Genomic DNA, 16,488 nt, shown 5'->3' with positions numbered 1-16,488 from the left:
TGCACCTTCCCTCAATAAATAACCTGCTCTATTAGCAGAACAAATCCAATTTGATTAGGATTTAGACATAGGCATGAAATCCTGCATAATTGAATTAAGTCTTGTTTGTGTCAAGATGAGCTTGGAGAGAGGATAATAAAGAACACCAAAGGTTGTTAAAGTTTTGCGGTGAATCACACGTGTGGCTGTCAACAAGCCACTGACAATATAGGATTAATAGTCCTCTGTCAGCACTGTTGGTAAATCAAGAGTAAGACATTTACGAGAATGTCTTCCCTGCAGAGACTGTTACATTACTCTTCACGAAGAGTAACAACAGCTAAAGCAAACCATAGCAATAGACACTAATTATACTTTCTGGTTTCTAGTTAAGAAACATGATATACTGAAGCAAAATCAATAAGATTTAGCATCAGTGAGGAAGAGAAAAAAGAAAATAAATGTGAGGGGAAGAAGTGTTGTTGTCCACGTGTTGGTGTGTTGTCCAGATGTTCAAGTAAACAAGCCTGTAACCTGAGGTAGGCTAACTGATGAAAAGAACTCCCCATAAACCCTCATCCATGCAAATTAACTTACACATTTGAAATTAAGTTCAGATCTCTTTGCTTATTCCTCTGCGGTTTGGATATGACTAAAAGGTCACACTGTAGTCATTAACAGTCTCCTGTTACTAAATAAAGTGCACATTCTAAAAACAACTCCCTGCACATGTGTCTGTGTGTTTGTGTGTGAGTCTTTATGTGTGAGTCTTTATGTACATGCATTAGTGTTCAGAGTGTGTATATGTTTGTTGATGTTTGTTGTAGATGTGGGATGTGGTGAACCAGCAGTTTTGTGAGAGGGACTGTATTTGGGAGGCCAAAATGCACATTTTATGATTTAAAGGCAGTTTGAGATGTTTCATGAATACTGTTTACATGTGAATCATTCAGAAATGTTGATGTCACCCACGATTAGACGACATGCAGATTCTTGGATGTAAAAGTCGGAAAAAGACCGATGTAATCTCACATATCTGATACAGTTACTGTAAATACTACTAACAGGAGAATGTGAAAGGAAAGTCTGAGCCTCCAAATATGCTGATTTGTGGGCACAGAGGGACTCTTGGAATTCAACAAACTAGTGAAAAGAATTGGATTTTGGAAAAAAAAAACTGACCCCCACATGCCTGGAATGATGGCTGGTTTGTGGTTTTTATGATAAGCAACACACACAAATAAAAAACAAGGGATTCAAAAGGCCCATGTGGTGGGGAAGAAAAAAGTAAAATGCTCATTGAGCTCATCTGTAACACATTTTTCCTTGACCGTCATGACTGAATGGTGCTTTCATCTGACACAAAGAGTTTAACACAGAGTTTGTAGTGTAGACAAGCTTGGAGCACTTGTCATGCCATTTCCAAATTCAATTATGTACTATTTATTATTATGATACAGAGACAAAAATCATGTAAAAAAAAAAAAAAAAAGAAAGAAAGAAATAATGCCTACAACTAATAAATTGCATCAGGCAAGTATTATTCAGATCATTCATTTATGATGTGCCTCTGCAAAACAATTTGGTGACCTACTTCTAAAAGTTAATCACATAAATCAAATTATGTCTTGGCAGCAATTAATAATTCCATTCTTGTCCAATTCAGCTTGGGATTGGTTTGTGTTTTTGATGGCATTTAACAGCCTTTCAGATGGATGGTATTTCCAGCAGACCACTTTCCTGAGTATTTCATGGTAGCAGTTACTCTAAGATTACATTACAGCACATTACAGGGGGCGGAGGAGACCAAAGGGTGCGCTTAGTTGTAGGCGCGCACACAGAAATGACTCCCGTCCCTCTGCGCCTCAGACACAGCGCGCTCATCTGAGGAATCAAACTGGAGAACTACACTGAAACTGAATGTGGACTTTTTACACTTCCATCGGGATTTTAACTTTATTACAAGTGAAGCAGTTGCGTTTTCTACAGTGGTTGAAGTGCGGTGAAGGAAACCGTAGGTAATTCTAATTTTTTTATTTTATTTTATTTTTCATTATTTTTTCATCCTGTAGCCTATTATTAATACATTACCCTAAAATATCGTAGTTATCATAATTCTAAATAGAGTGAATATTTATCATTTTTGCATATTGTTTTGCATGTGACATTTTTCTTTGTTTCACTTTTTTCAGCATAACTGCGTGTGCTCTTATCAAAACATTTCCTTAATGTTTATAAATAATAATATAGTCTAAAACTTTTTTTTAAATCGTATCATTAAGTATTAATCCAACTTTTTATGACTTTTATAGGTCTATCTATCTATCTAGAGTAGCTATAACACGCTGTGCTTCTCTCCCCAGGTGGATTTCATTAATGGTTCGGGACATAGTTTAGCCTCTTTTGTCCTCGTGCAGCTGAAGCCCCCTCCCGTGCACGATGAGTGTGTGTGGCTGCAGCGCCTCATACCTGCAGAGGTGGCCGCTCATGGCTCTGTTGTTCTTGGCTGCTGTGCCGCCGTCGAGCGGTGACTGCCCCAAATCATGTGCCTGCTACGTTCCCACTGAAGTGCACTGCACCTTCAGATACCTGAGCGCAATACCTGACCATATTCAACCAGCTGTGGAAAGAATTAACCTCGGGTGAGCTTTCGATTTCTTTCCAGTTTTCAGCATACTGGCGAACTGAATATACTCTGGGGGAGGATTCCTGTGATTGATTTAAACCACAGACTGTCAGGTTATGATCAGGAATCTAATGTTAGCCACTACTGCCTTTTCAAAGTTTGAACTAGCTTAGCCCAGTGACTATTACTGGTAGCAGAGGCGTGTCTAGAATTTGGGGACACTGGGGCCTTAGCCTCACCTTCTGCAGCAGTGGTCCTTCCCCAGGATTTTTTTTTTAATTACATATACACGCCCTATAATGAGGCATTTTTAATGCACTCTGGCACTTACCCTTGAACTGTATGCCCTAATGATTAAAAAATAATATTTGAATATTCATCAAACATTCAGAGCTGTAGCCTTAGACACCCAAACCTAATGACAATGCTGACTTGTTTGTAAAGGATATATTTGTCTAACTTTAAATAAATATTTAAAAAGAAGCTATTTTTTGTTCATTGATCATTATGATAGCTAGCCCACCTAAAATTTGTGATTTTAAATTAAACATTTTTACTAAGCTAAAACGGCTAGATAAGGTTATATTTTGCCATTAGCTTTCTTAACTAGCTAACCTAAACAATTATTTGCTGTAATGCAAATTTAACAACAAGAAGCTAACAGCAACCAGCCAGCTTTTTCTGACCGAATAAGCCAGTTTAACTCAAAACACCTGTGTGGGAGTGCAGGATCTTTACTTCAAAGAAATGTATCTAAGCAAATGTATATTTAGAATATATATACTTTATTTAACATAGGCAAAATCGAACTTTTGACAGTGTTAAATAACAAGCAAACAAAACAACAGGGCATGTTTCATCAAGATACTGTCTGAACAGTTTCTGACAAAGTAAGTATTTATGATGAAAGTATGTAATTGCTTTGCTGGAATGAGCTCAGCATTGACTTTATATGTCAATAGCACTTAATCTGCATCTCCATAACTTTCTTTTTTTTTTTTTTCTTTAACCTGTTAGGGCAGGACATCTTAAGCATTGTTTGTTCCTTGTAAGAACAGCTATTATAGTGACATCATCAATCATGTACCAGCAAAGCTCTCTCATCTTCAACCTGAGGTCTAATCTGGAAAAGTGATTTAAGATTTAACATTTGTGTGGATGTGCAGGGCTTTAAATGAGGATCTTTTCCTTCTCCATTGAATGTATAGTAAGCATGATTGTCAGTTACTATTGCCAGTTTCCTCTCACAATATGTGGGAAGTTGCAACTGGCAAAAGACCTTTTGAAGGTGTGTACCTGCCCAAATGCAACATAAATGTTTGTTGATGAGCTGAAGTCTAATTTTAATTGCTCTGTTTTTAGGTACAACAGTATAACTGTCTTGAGAGAAAATGATCTTTCAGGACTTGAGAATTTAGAGTTGCTTATGCTGCACAGCAACACTATCCACAGTATTGATGACAGAGCCTTCCAAGACCTCAAGTCCTTACAGGTAAAATTAATGTGTTTGTAAATCTTTTGTGAGCAGTACAGACCTGTCTTGTCATATTGCAATACAACCTCACTGTACTGGAAAAGCAAAAGCACACAATAGTGTGACAAGACTGTTTGCACTCAGACTAAATTAAAATTTCCAATTATACTGCCATCCTTACAACAAATCATGGTATGTCTTAATAATTTGCTGTTGTCAACATTCATTTGACATACATCTACAATGTATCAATCATGTTCTCACAGGTCCTGAAGATGTCCTTCAACAAAGTAAAGGAAATCAAGAAAGAGACTCTTAAAGGCATGGACAGTCTACTGAGGCTTCATATGGACCACAACCACATTGAATTCATCAGCCCGGAGGCTTTCTACGGCCTAACCAAACTACAGCTGGTCCATCTGGAGGGGAACCACCTTCAGCAGCTCCATCCAGACACATTCATCACACTGAGACACAGCCAGGTGTTTAAGGTGTCCTCAGTGAAAAACATCCACCTGTCAGACAACCTCCTCACCACTCTGCCTGCAAATATCTTCTCGGGCTGCAGCCAATTGGAGAACCTCTTCCTCCATGGCAACCCATGGACATGTGATTGCCGTATGAAGTGGTTCTCAGTGTGGGCGCAGAGGAATACAGGTGAGGACTGTGTGTTTGCATTGAAATAGTCTGAAAGCATGTTTCCTTGCATAAATGCAGAAACCAAAACCTTGATCTAAACATTTGTAAACCTACATTTGCTAGCAGATTTATTAAGACATATGCAGTAAGTGGTTGCTAACTACATAGGTACTTTAATAGCTTATTCTACATAGACTTTAAGTGCTGTGTTTTCCTCGTACAAACTAAATAGTCCATAACATTGTGTCCAAGAAATGCATATTCAGGTGAAACATAAATCTTTGCAGAGGCATCACTGGAGGCACAGATCATATCTTCATCCACCAAGAGAAAACACAATAAGACATGGAGTAACAAAACTTATACTATCCATTCATGACATGGCAAATGTAAAAATCAACTCATAAATTACAATTCTGTATGATGATCTTTTCTAGTTCACAAATTTTACTGTTTTGGTTTGGCTGTCCATGATGTGGAAACTGTAAGTGTTCTTTTCTTACAACTTAACGCTACACCACTGGATTTAAATGTTTCCAGGTGTGCTGAAATGCAAGCGAGACAGGAGATATCCGAGGGGCCAGCTGTGTCCTGTTTGTGAAAATCCTGCCCCTTACAACAACAGACCTCTTTCCCTTCTCTCCGGTGACAGCTTCACTTGCACCAAACCCTGGATCCAACCCCATCTAAAGCAGAGAAACATCAGCGTGGATGAAGGGGACTCTATACCAGTTTCCCCCAAGGACTTTATCGCCCCACTAGGCTCCATGCAAATGAACCTGACTGACCAGTTTCACAGTGATGCCAGTCTATCCTGCACTGTCCAGAGGCCCTCTGCTTTGGAGAACCTGACACAATCCTTGGAGGTGGAGGAGGAAACCAATGTGACAGTGATCACCACTGGCATAACTACTTATTTAGTGTGTAACATTGACTATGAACACATACAGCAGTTGTGGCAGATCCTGGCTACCTACAGTGACTCTCCCATGACACTGGAGAGGGGCTTAATGCTGGCCAGAAGCCCAGAAATGGTGTACAGGTATAGCCAGATGAAAACAAATGAAAGAGAGGAAAGAATTCACACAAACATTGTGGCTGATATTAAAGCCTCCCCTGCATGGTTGATGCAGGGAGAGGTGAGCTTCCAGCTAGACCGCACCACTACTACTTTCTCTACTTTGCACATTAAATACCAGTCCACGGTCAACCTACGTGTTGAAAACACATCACCCAAGAGGGACCGCTATTCCTGGACCATGATCAAGCGCGATAATCAAACCAAGACTGAGCACACTGTAGTTGCAGGTGGGTGTTGGAGATAAATGCTTATACTTTTAATTTACCTTCACTGCTGTGTACACTTATCTGTAGTTAAACTCTTAACTGATGCATAAACATCTACTATTAATAATTTCTTTCATACAATATTTATTTTTTATTTTTAACATAGGTGGTGTGGTGCAATTAAACTGTCAAATCCAAGGTGAACCAAAGCCTTTGTTAGAGTGGATTTTACCTGATGGAAGTAAGGTCAGAGCTCCTTACTCCAGTGAGGACAGGAGGATCATAATCACTGCTGAAGGGAAGCTCACTGTACGGGGTGCAGATGCCTCAGACACTGGCCTCTACCGTTGTATTACCACAAACTACCTGGATGCAGATGTCCTTGTCTTTCGAGTGACAGTTCTGTCCCCTGATGTGGAAGAGACTGAGGTTAATGGTGTCCAACTTTCAAGGCCACAGGGTGGAAATCTGGCATTGGACTGTGGCTTCCCAGGGAGTCCAGAGGCCTCGGCACAGTGGGTACTCCCTGACCACTCAGTTCTGGATAAGTCACATGGGAACAGGAAGGTGTACGAGAATGGGACCTTGCTAATTCAGGGACTCACAGAAAGGGACAGAGGATTTTATAGGTGTTTGGTTTCTAATCAACTGGGAGTTGATCTGCTCGTGTATCAAGTGACGGTGACTGGAGAAACATCTGAAAATGTGATAGTTTTGGACACTGAGGGATCAGGAGTGAAAATAGAGGGCACAATTGACCCTCGCTTGACTGAAAACACAGTCACGCTCAATGAGATCCCCTCTTCCAGTCCTTTTGACAGAACTAGTCAGGAATCCAGAACTATCACCTCAGATCGACCATACCCAAGACTCAGGTCAAGGGGTAGAGGAGGTGCTGGAAGTAGACTGGGACACAGAAGGAGGGGGCCAATAAGCAACAGACGCATGTGGAGTAGTAGGGTGTTTGATAAAACTCCCAGGAAAGTGGACCCCCAGAAATTTGCAGAATTTATGAAAAAGGCTCAAGATGGACCAAGAACAAAGACCAGCACAGATAAAGAGGAGGTAAAATATGAAGACACAAACACTGTTCTTTCTGGTGATGGTGAAATTGGCTCTGGTGAGGGCCATACTGATCAAGATCATCTCATTATTGTACCAAGTATAGTCAAACCAACTACAGATAATCTACACAAACATAGAACATTTGGACAAGAGAACAGCAAGCCTGAAGTGATAGCAACCACACAGGCAGGACAGGGTAATTTGATTGATTTCAGTCAAGAGACAGAAAATACAAACACACCAACAACAGAGTCATATATGCAATCAGATTCGACACCAATTAGGTTGGCATTCACACACCTTCCAACAGAATGGAGTGAAAGTCAAAGTGATGCAGTTATACCATATGAGACAATTTTACGCAATGCAGGCCTTGATTCTCATGCCCTGGAAAGAACTACCAAGCCAATCAGGCGTCCAGTCACTCTCCAACTTACTGTGACAGATACGTCACAAGAAACTCAGCTGCAGTTCTCAGGAGGACAACCCACAGAGCCAGAGACATCCACTGGGGCAGCACTATCATTTACCACAGACCCTCATGTCACCCCAATGAGGGACAGCCCTGGCCCAGGGGAGCTATTCGTTCACACAGCCACAGACCCAGAAAGCCAGACGACATTCACAGCCGTCACCACCACAGAAAGACAGCAAGATGAGATAACCTTCCACACTACCCAAACAATCAAATCCCCTCGCTTGCCTGCCGGATCCACCATCATCTCCCAGCAGCAGATCCATATCATCCCACACAAGAACAGCAGAGGAGGGGGGCGTAGAAGGACTTTCCAAGGCCGCAGGAGGATCATTAAACCCAACAGGATCACTGACATACAGTCCTTCATGAATAAACTCAAACAGCCGTCACTGAAGAAGGAAGGGAATGCCACTGTGCCATATAGAATTGAACTGTCCACAGGTAAGCACCATGTTGTGTTAGCAGATAGAGAGTTTGTTACATTTTATGTGCCATTTTTGTGTGTGCTTCCTTAGCTGATATCTTGTGTTTCTGTGTTTCCCTTTTTCCTAATTTTTTTCCCCTCAGACTGTAACTGTGATGAAGACAAAAAGAAGACAGTAACCACAGATCTGCAGGTGGTCACACCAACAGTTTCCTCCAGTTCATCTTTACACAGAACAGAGAGACCTTCTTATCAAAAACCTCCAATTTCTACCACAAAATATTTTATTGGTTCCAATGTGCCCTCCACCCATACTGAGTCTAGGCCAGATGTTTCCAGTGGGTACATAACATCTGCTGATGCCCCTGAATTTGACCCAACAATTGATCCATTTTTGATACATAAAAAGCCATCAATCTCCACAACTACCACGACAACAACAGCCTCTAAGGTTATCCGTGGAAGAATTCCATGGAACAGGTTGTTTGGAGGCAGAGAGCGGGAAAATATACTAAGCAGGCTAAGGAAGCCATCCATCACCAAAAAAACAACTACAGCTAAAACTACAACAGTGATCCCAACCACAACCCCTGCTGCCATACCCACCAGCACCGCAAACTCAATTTCTGAACCTGAGACTCTATCCCCATCCAGAAACAGAGTGAGCAAAGAGGGCTCATTAGATGAAGACTATGGAGATCTGTCATCTGCAGATTTTGAGTCCACAACACTGGGACCCAGCTTACACCATCTGACTCCTACCAGCCCATCCTATTACTCCAAGTCTGCCACCACTGCTGAAACACCACCAGAATCACAGACTCTACCCTCCCCACCTACTGTCAAACCACCTTCAATTGACGACACCTTATCATCTGGGTCTGGGGCACTACCTGATAACTGGTTTGTAGTCAGACAGAGGCCTGGTGGAACAAGAGGACGGCAAGGGCGAAGGAGGAGGCCCTTCAGGGGCAAGAGACCCTTCAAGAAACCTGCAATAACCAAATTACACCCTATTCCCACAACTGAGGCTTTAACTACAATGGAGGCAACCACACTATCACAACAAACTGTTTCACTCTACAAACCCCTTTACACACCATCTATGAAAGAGGACAGAGCTCCAGAAGTTGTTTCCACAGACCAAACATCAAAGGGGGAGACTGACTTTGAGGAATTTAACTGGAGCACATCTAGCAGTTTACCAGCCCATACAACAACTAAGACACCTTTAATCCCTTCAACCACATTGACCCCCACCACTACATTCATGCCAATTACCACAAAAGTGACTTATACAACAGCTCAGACCAAAGTCCACAGTAATATCAGACCGCCAATACAGAGGAACAGTGGTCATGCCACTCGTAGGCCATCAAATAGGAGAATCAGACCTTCTGTGCAGAGTGGTAGTGCCAAAGACATTGCAGGTGAAGGTCTTGACACAATGGTTATCCTCACAGCTGAACAGAACAACTTAGACCCACACAATGCCATCTCTAGTGTTTACAATCATGTCACTGACAATGAAGCCACAGGTGCCAATGTTGCTGGCTTTGAATCCACTACAAAGGCCATGACAAGCAAACCGAAGATCGTTGGGGGCAATGCAGCCAGCTTCACCGTATTATCCAACTCAGATGCCTTCCTCCCATGTGAGGCTGTTGGCAGCCCTAAACCAACTATAACCTGGAAGCGCTTGTCCTCAACCACAGGTACAAAAACTATTTTATCAATTGGTTTATGTTTTTTTCGCTGCTTTGAATTTGTATTTGTGTCAGTATTGTTGTAGCCTTGATACTGTTTGCATATGTCTGTAAATTATATGTTTCTTAGAATAAATTCTCTTTCTCTATTCTTTTAGGAAACACCATTACAGTTAATGGGCGAATGGGCAAGTCTGAGGTGTTGAGCAATGGCACACTGTTGATCCAGAGTGCCAATATTAAGGACCGTGGCCAGTACCTCTGTCTAGCTGAGAATGATCATGGATCAGATAAACTTCTCGTCACCCTCTCTGTAGTGGCCTACCCCTCACGCATCCTGGAGCCAAAATTGCGTGAGATAAAGTCTCACGCAGGAAACACGGTAGAGATTGAATGTAAAGCAGAGGGTCGTCCAACACCCATGATTTCCTGGATCCTGGCCAACCGAACACAGGTCAGGGGTCAAAACACGGAGAAGGGAAGAGTATCAGTATCTTCTGATGGGACTTTGACAATTGAGCAAGTGTCCGTTTATGACAGAGGTCATTACAAATGCATTGCCAGTAATCCAGCTGGAGCTGATACTGCTACAGTCCGACTGCAGGTGGTGGCAGCTCCTCCAGGTATTGTGGAGGAGAAACGACAGCAGGTGAACGCAGGTGTAAGCCAAAACTTGTGGTTACCCTGCACTGGCCAAGGCAGCCCCCAACCTACTATTCACTGGGTCCTCCATGATGGGTTAATGGTACGATCTAACCGACCTGCTAGTGACACAAGGATATCAGTGTATGGGAATGGAACCCTCCACATTAAGGATGTGACTCCAGCAGACAGTGGCAAATATGAATGTATAGCTACTAGCTCTACTGGCTCAGAGAGAAGGGTGGTGACTCTGACAGTAGAGAGGAGAGAGTCAGCACCTAAAATAGTGGAGACATCCCAGCGCATGACACAGTTGGTCTTCGAGGATCAGCTCAGACTAAACTGTTCAGCTACAGGAGACCCTAAACCCAGGATCATGTGGAGGCTGCCCTCTAGAGCTGTGGTGGACCAATGGCACAGGTAAAAATGGTACTATCATTGGCAGTAATACACGGAAGAATAGATGGTAGCATTTGCAATGAGTTTGAAAAATTAGGAGGTGCTGCACTGAATCGAGAAACTTGGTGTTGTTAAAGTAAAAATCAGGTGCTTTTTAATGACAGAGGAAGTAGTTAAATAAGAAAAAAATAAATAAAAAACAATGACTGTTGAGTTTACAAGTTTAATGGAAGTCTGTGATATTGGCTGGCAGTCTGTAAAGCATCTGAGGTAAAAATTCTCTATTAATTCATGGAAAACTGCCTTTTGAAGAAGGCCTTTATCGGGGTATGATTGCTAATATTTTTGACATTCTTATTCTTAGTTAGAACAGTTGACATTGTAAATATTTGCTTAAGAATAGTTGCTTAGTGTATTTGCATCTGTTAACAATATTTATGAAATCTCCCTCTACAAGTGCAACATTAGACAAAAAAAAAACAGCTGGGGAAAGCCTTTGAGAGCATGTTATTTTAAAGAAATGCATGACAATGCAGAGCTGGAGATTTTCAGTTCATTCATTACCAAGGCTCATAAAAGCTCATAAAATTTTTGTCTCTTCAAGCTCCGCTGAGTTTGTATTTATTTCAGTGTTGTTGTTGTTGTTGTTGTTGTTGTTATTGTGGTTTTTACCTTTTATAGATTTTCTTTGCAACCACAGTGTTCTCATTTGAGTCTTCTTTTATGTGGTTTCTATTTATTTTATTGCAGCAATATAAAAAGCATTCATTATTATTACACAGATGACTCTGATGTGTGAAAGCACAAATCATGTTTTTTTGTAGTTTGTGAAGAATGTAATTATGTAAAATAAAGTTTTTTTTTCTCAAAGCAATGCACAGTACATACATTACAAAATAATTTATAAAATTTTATCAATGCCATAAGGCAATTATTTTTCAATATAAGTTTATAACAACTTTATGAACTCTCAAAAAGCACATCCCGGGAATCAAAGTGTGTTTGTAGAATTCTCATAATGCAAGTTATAACTGTATAGAAACTCATAAAGTGACAATATTGTATGTATAAATTCCCCTCATGAATAAATAGTGCCCATTTGTATTTGTTCGGGCTCTGTTCTATCCTCTCAGAATAGTAATTCTCTAATTTTCTGTCATGTATTTTTCCAGGATGGGCAGCAGAATTCAGGTCCTGGATAACGGCACTCTTATTGTCAGCTCTGTGAGTGATAAAGATGCTGGAGACTACCTCTGTGTGGCACGAAACAAAATTGGTGATGATCTCCAACTCATGAAGGTCAGTGTGTCAATGAGGCCTGCCAAGATAGAGCCTAAGCTCTATGGAAAGAAGAAGGTACCCTATGGTAAAGACTTTAAGGTTGACTGTAAAGCCTCAGGAATACCAAAACCAGAGATTTCCTGGGGTTTACCAGATGGCACAGTGGTTAACAGCGCTCTTCAGTCTGATGCCAGCAGTGGAGGGGGACGAGCTCGACGCTTTATACTTTTTGACAATGGAACTCTCTACCTAAACCAGGTATGCAATGGCATGTCATCTTCCTCTATGAAACACTGAAAAAAAACTTTTCAAAAGACTTACATAAGTATATTTTGCTTCTCCAGGTTGGTATGTCAGAGGAAGGGGACTACATCTGCTATGCTGAAAATCAGTTGGGCAAGGATGAGATGCATTTACATATCACCGTTATGACCGCTGCCCCCAGGATACATCCAACCAGCCAGACATATGCCAGGGTAAAGCCAAGAGGAAACATCCGTTTTGACTGTGAAGCACTTGGGGAGCCAAAACCCAAAATCCTGTGGATGTTGCCTACCAATGATGTCATTGCAGCATCTAATGAACGCTACCTAATGCATGTCAATGGCTCCCTGGATATCAGGGATGTGAAGCTTGTCGATGCTGGGGAATATGTTTGCATGGCTCGAAACCCTGCTGGAGAAAATCGACAAGTCTACAAGCTTGATATAGAGGGGAATCCCCCAGTGATCAATGGCTACCGGCAGAACAGGACTGTAATCAAAGATGTGGCAGCTAAATATTCCAGGAAATTAATAGACTGTAAAGCCGATGGTGATCCCACACCGAGTATCACTTGGATTATGCCTGACAACATCTTTCTGACAGCACCATACTTTGGCAGCAGGATTAATGTCCACATTAACGGGACGTTAGAGATTCGAAACGTGCGGCCGACTGATACAGCTGAGTTCATCTGCATGGCAAGGAATGATGGAGGAGAGGCAGTAATGGTGGTTCAGCTGGAGGTGAGCAGTGTACTCCGAAGGCCGATCTTCAAGAACCCTTTTAATGAACGTATTGTAGCTCGGGTTGGGAAAACCACAGTTCTGAATTGCTCTGCTGATGGATACCCAGTGCCGGATATTACTTGGACTTTGCCAAATGGAACACGGTTTATGGATGGTCACCACCAAGGTAAAAATGGGACTTTAGTCATCTACAACACTGGCAGAGAAAATGCTGGGAAGTACCGTTGTGGTGCCAAGAATTTAGTGGGTTACATAGAAAAACTGATCATTTTGGATGTCGGGCAGAAGCCTTATATCCTGACAAGGCCTAGGGGAATTATACGTGCTATGTCTGGAGAGCCTCTCTTCCTACATTGTCTATCTGAAGGGAATCCTAGACCCCGAATCTACTGGACAATTCCTGGTGGCCACACTCTTACTCGACCTCAAGTCCTTGGACGCTACAAGTTACTAGAGAATGGTACTTTGATTGTTCAGGATACAACTCTCCATGACCGAGGGAATTACATCTGCAGGGCTCAGAGCGATGCTGGGGAGGCTGTGCTCACTGTCCCTGTTATTGTCATCGCCTACCCACCACGGATCACAACAGGGCCACCTCCCACTGTGAGGGCACTGACTGGGACGCCAATCCAGCTCAACTGTGCTGCTGTTGGGATCCCCAAGCCAGATATCACCTGGGAGCTGCCTGATCGTTCAGTTCTGTCAGCTGCAGAACAAGGTCGGCCAATGGGTAGTGAACTGCTCCATCCCCAAGGGACACTTATCATTCAGAGGCCAAAAGCCTCAGACTCTGGGACATATAAGTGTCTGGCCAAGAACCACCTGGGTACTGACTCCAAGATCACATATGTACATGTTTTGTGAGAAAAAGACAAGACTGTGGGAGGAAGGTAGCATATCCGAATGTAAATATTTACAGTCACTTGTGTCTGCAAGAGACATGTGCATGTTTTCTCACATGTGGATTTGTGAGGGTCATGGATTCTGGAATATTGATTTAAAAGTGACAAATTTGGATTAAAAAATAAACAGAGCACAAGAAGAGAAAAGAAACAGACATTTTAAAGGGAAAAAACATTTTTTTTAAGTGGAAAACCCAGTCTGGGGTTAGAAAGTTGTTATTGTAACTTTGGAACCAGGGGTCTGGAAATTCATAGGTGGTTCTCATTTGGGGTGGTCCTCATTGGAGTGAATAGGCCAGTGCATAGAATCGAACTTGAAGTGATTTCTCTGTCCAGGCATTGCTGGCTGCACAGAGGGATACTATTACACCACATACAGAGAGGGAGAAAAATTGTGTTATAGATTGAAAGAAAGAAAAAAAGGCTCCCAAGAGGCTTGTAATTCCCTTCGGACATTGGCCAGAAGTTGTTGCTGCCATGACACATTGCTCTGTCATTGAACAGCAAATGAGAAAGACAACAGACACAGTATAAGATACAATATCTTTCAAGAGCAATTCATCCAGTTTTACAGTGGAAGAAAATATGCTTGTTTTACACTGGATACATACCTGCATGGACAGTACAGTGCTTTTATCAGATCTGATTTCTTTATCATACTTTTTATATTCTCATAAAGCAGATTCCTTTATGTCTATTTGCAGTGCAGTTTATTGGTCAAAAACAAATAAAAACACTCTATCAGTCGATTGTGTTGTACACAAGAATTTACAGTAATGTTATACATTATGTTAATCTGTAACAGTACAACATGTATATGTATTTGTAGTATCTACTTTATCAAAGTATGGGAGACAAAATGAAATTAAAAAGGAAACCTAGTTCTTGTCTTTTTTAATGTTTATAATGCACTGTTTGATACACAAAAATCTTTAGGCTATGACTTGTCATATATATGAAACATTGCTGTTGAAGGTACATGGAACTGGCTGTTAGGACTGGTTGGCCACTATAATGCTGTTGTAATGAAGGTCTTTAGGATTATCCAGTTGCACCTCACACTACAGGAGAAGGTGATGGCTCTGGTTGCTGCAGAAATCTTCCAGATACACACAGTTTTAACTCTCCAGCTGTGAAAACAGTTCTTTACCCAGCTCTTCACTGTGTAAGACCCACAGGGGAGCCTTTGGTTTTTGTTTGTGATTGAGCGCTGATTTTACTGCGCTCCTGCAAATGAAACAGAGGGATGAAGGAGGATCCTTAAAAAAAAGACGGGGGGGGGGGGTTACATATCTTTTTAAAATATGAATCTGTTGATTTGACATAATATTCCTGCATCCAGTCAAGTCGTATATAAAAAAAAAGAAATATATTACATGCAACACAAATACTTCGATTTATATTTCAGTAAACGCTCTTAAGATACGGTAAGAGTGAGATAGTCTACTATAAAGTGATGTTTGCTCTCTAATCACTGAAGTCTAAACCCCTTTTTAAGGGCATTCATGAAGACAAATGCCCCCTATCCCTTAAGGGCAACAACTGGAACCAATTTCTCAGTAAATTGCACAAATTGTGAATAGCCTATAATCATGCACATTTAAGGTAGGCAAACACTTCCTTTCTGTAAACCCTCATAAATAATACTGTGACTTGTGCTGAGGTTATATCTTTTTACACTAATTAAGGAAGCAAGAGAAAACAAGCAAACAAAAAACTACATTAAAAAAAGATTCATTGTGTCAGATTTAGGGGGATACATTGGCGGAAATGAAATTTAGTATAAGAGTGTTTTCTTTAGTGTATAATCACTTGAAAAAAATAATAATAATTGTGTTTTTGCTTCCTTCCTTTTTGTATCTACATAGGGAGCAAGTCCACATCAACGAAGCTCACCATGTTGCACCACCGTGTTTCTACAGTAGCCCAGAACAGACAAACTTAACACTAGCTCTAGATAGCGACATTAGCGTTTTCAAATCAGCTACCATTAATAACCCCTCCACGATGATGCAGTGCAGTGTTTATGCAGTGTTTTTAGCTATTTAAATCACTGGGTATATTTGTTTTGGAGAAGACCTCTCTGGAAATTACACTCCAGTAAAAACTTCCCAAATCTGTATCTTAAGTTTTGAGAGAAAAAGATGAGAACAGAAAGACACTAATTTGTAACATGAAACTGACTCATTCAGTTTATATATCACCTGGTCGATTATTTTGGAGAGGAAGACACCTCTATAATGTGGCTCCTAGTTAAAACTTCCTGAACAACGAACTGTAAAGGAATTCTAACCAGGAGAGGGTTATACTGGTTGCAATCTGCAGTCCTCATAGATGGCACTAAATCCACCTAAATCCTGTTCATTGGACCTGTAAATTAAATCTCATGAGATGAAATTATGTAGAATTAGTCTTTTTAATTCTCTGTGTTGTATATGATTGGGATAGAGACTTAGAGTTGACATCTTCAAACACAGCCGTTAAACACGACATAATTAATTAAAAATATCCAGTACCTAACAGCTGCATTTTCATGGACACTCAAAAAAAGGGGGGGTCAGTGGTTAGTTCTC

At 41.1% G+C, this 16,488-nt stretch overlaps 1 protein-coding gene across 2 annotated transcripts; it reads left to right on the top strand.

The window, feature by feature from the left end:
* Nucleotides 1–1,885: 1,885 nt before the first annotated feature.
* Nucleotides 1,886–14,796, top strand: igsf10 (immunoglobulin superfamily, member 10). Of its 2 annotated transcripts, none has more exons than XM_042487355.1 (10): nt 1,886–1,993; nt 2,343–2,621; nt 3,968–4,097; nt 4,346–4,736; nt 5,259–6,026; nt 6,172–7,989; nt 8,116–9,687; nt 9,837–10,740; nt 11,892–12,258; nt 12,345–14,796. In XM_042487355.1, the coding sequence occupies exons 2-10, from the start codon at nt 2,419–2,421 to the stop codon at nt 13,875–13,877; spliced, it is 7,686 nt and encodes a 2,561-aa protein (XP_042343289.1). In that variant the 5' UTR covers nt 1,886–1,993; nt 2,343–2,418; the 3' UTR covers nt 13,878–14,796. The 2 variants fall into 2 exon arrangements, with proteins under 2 accessions (XP_042343289.1, XP_042343288.1); XM_042487354.1 differs by having other exon boundaries at nt 1,886–1,997.
* Nucleotides 14,797–16,488: the final 1,692 nt, after the last annotated feature.

The sequence above is a fragment of the Plectropomus leopardus genome, chromosome 5, assembly GCF_008729295.1.
Source record: "Plectropomus leopardus isolate mb chromosome 5, YSFRI_Pleo_2.0, whole genome shotgun sequence".
NCBI classification, from domain to species: domain Eukaryota; kingdom Metazoa; phylum Chordata; class Actinopteri; order Perciformes; family Serranidae; genus Plectropomus; species Plectropomus leopardus.
Note: the sequence above shows the minus strand (reverse complement) of the source record. Positions and strands in the feature narration are given on the sequence as shown.

Excerpts from the sequence above, each read along its gene's own strand:
- igsf10 (XM_042487355.1), top strand. The coding sequence starts at position 2,419 with ATGAGTGTGTGTGGCTGCAGCGCCTCATACCTGCAGAGGTGGCCGCTC. Across the intron at positions 4,098-4,345 it reads AAGACCTCAAGTCCTTACAG|GTCCTGAAGATGTCCTTCAA; the intron begins GTAAAATTAATG and ends ATGTTCTCACAG. Across the intron at positions 9,688-9,836 it reads GCGCTTGTCCTCAACCACAG|GAAACACCATTACAGTTAAT; the intron begins GTACAAAAACTA and ends CTATTCTTTTAG.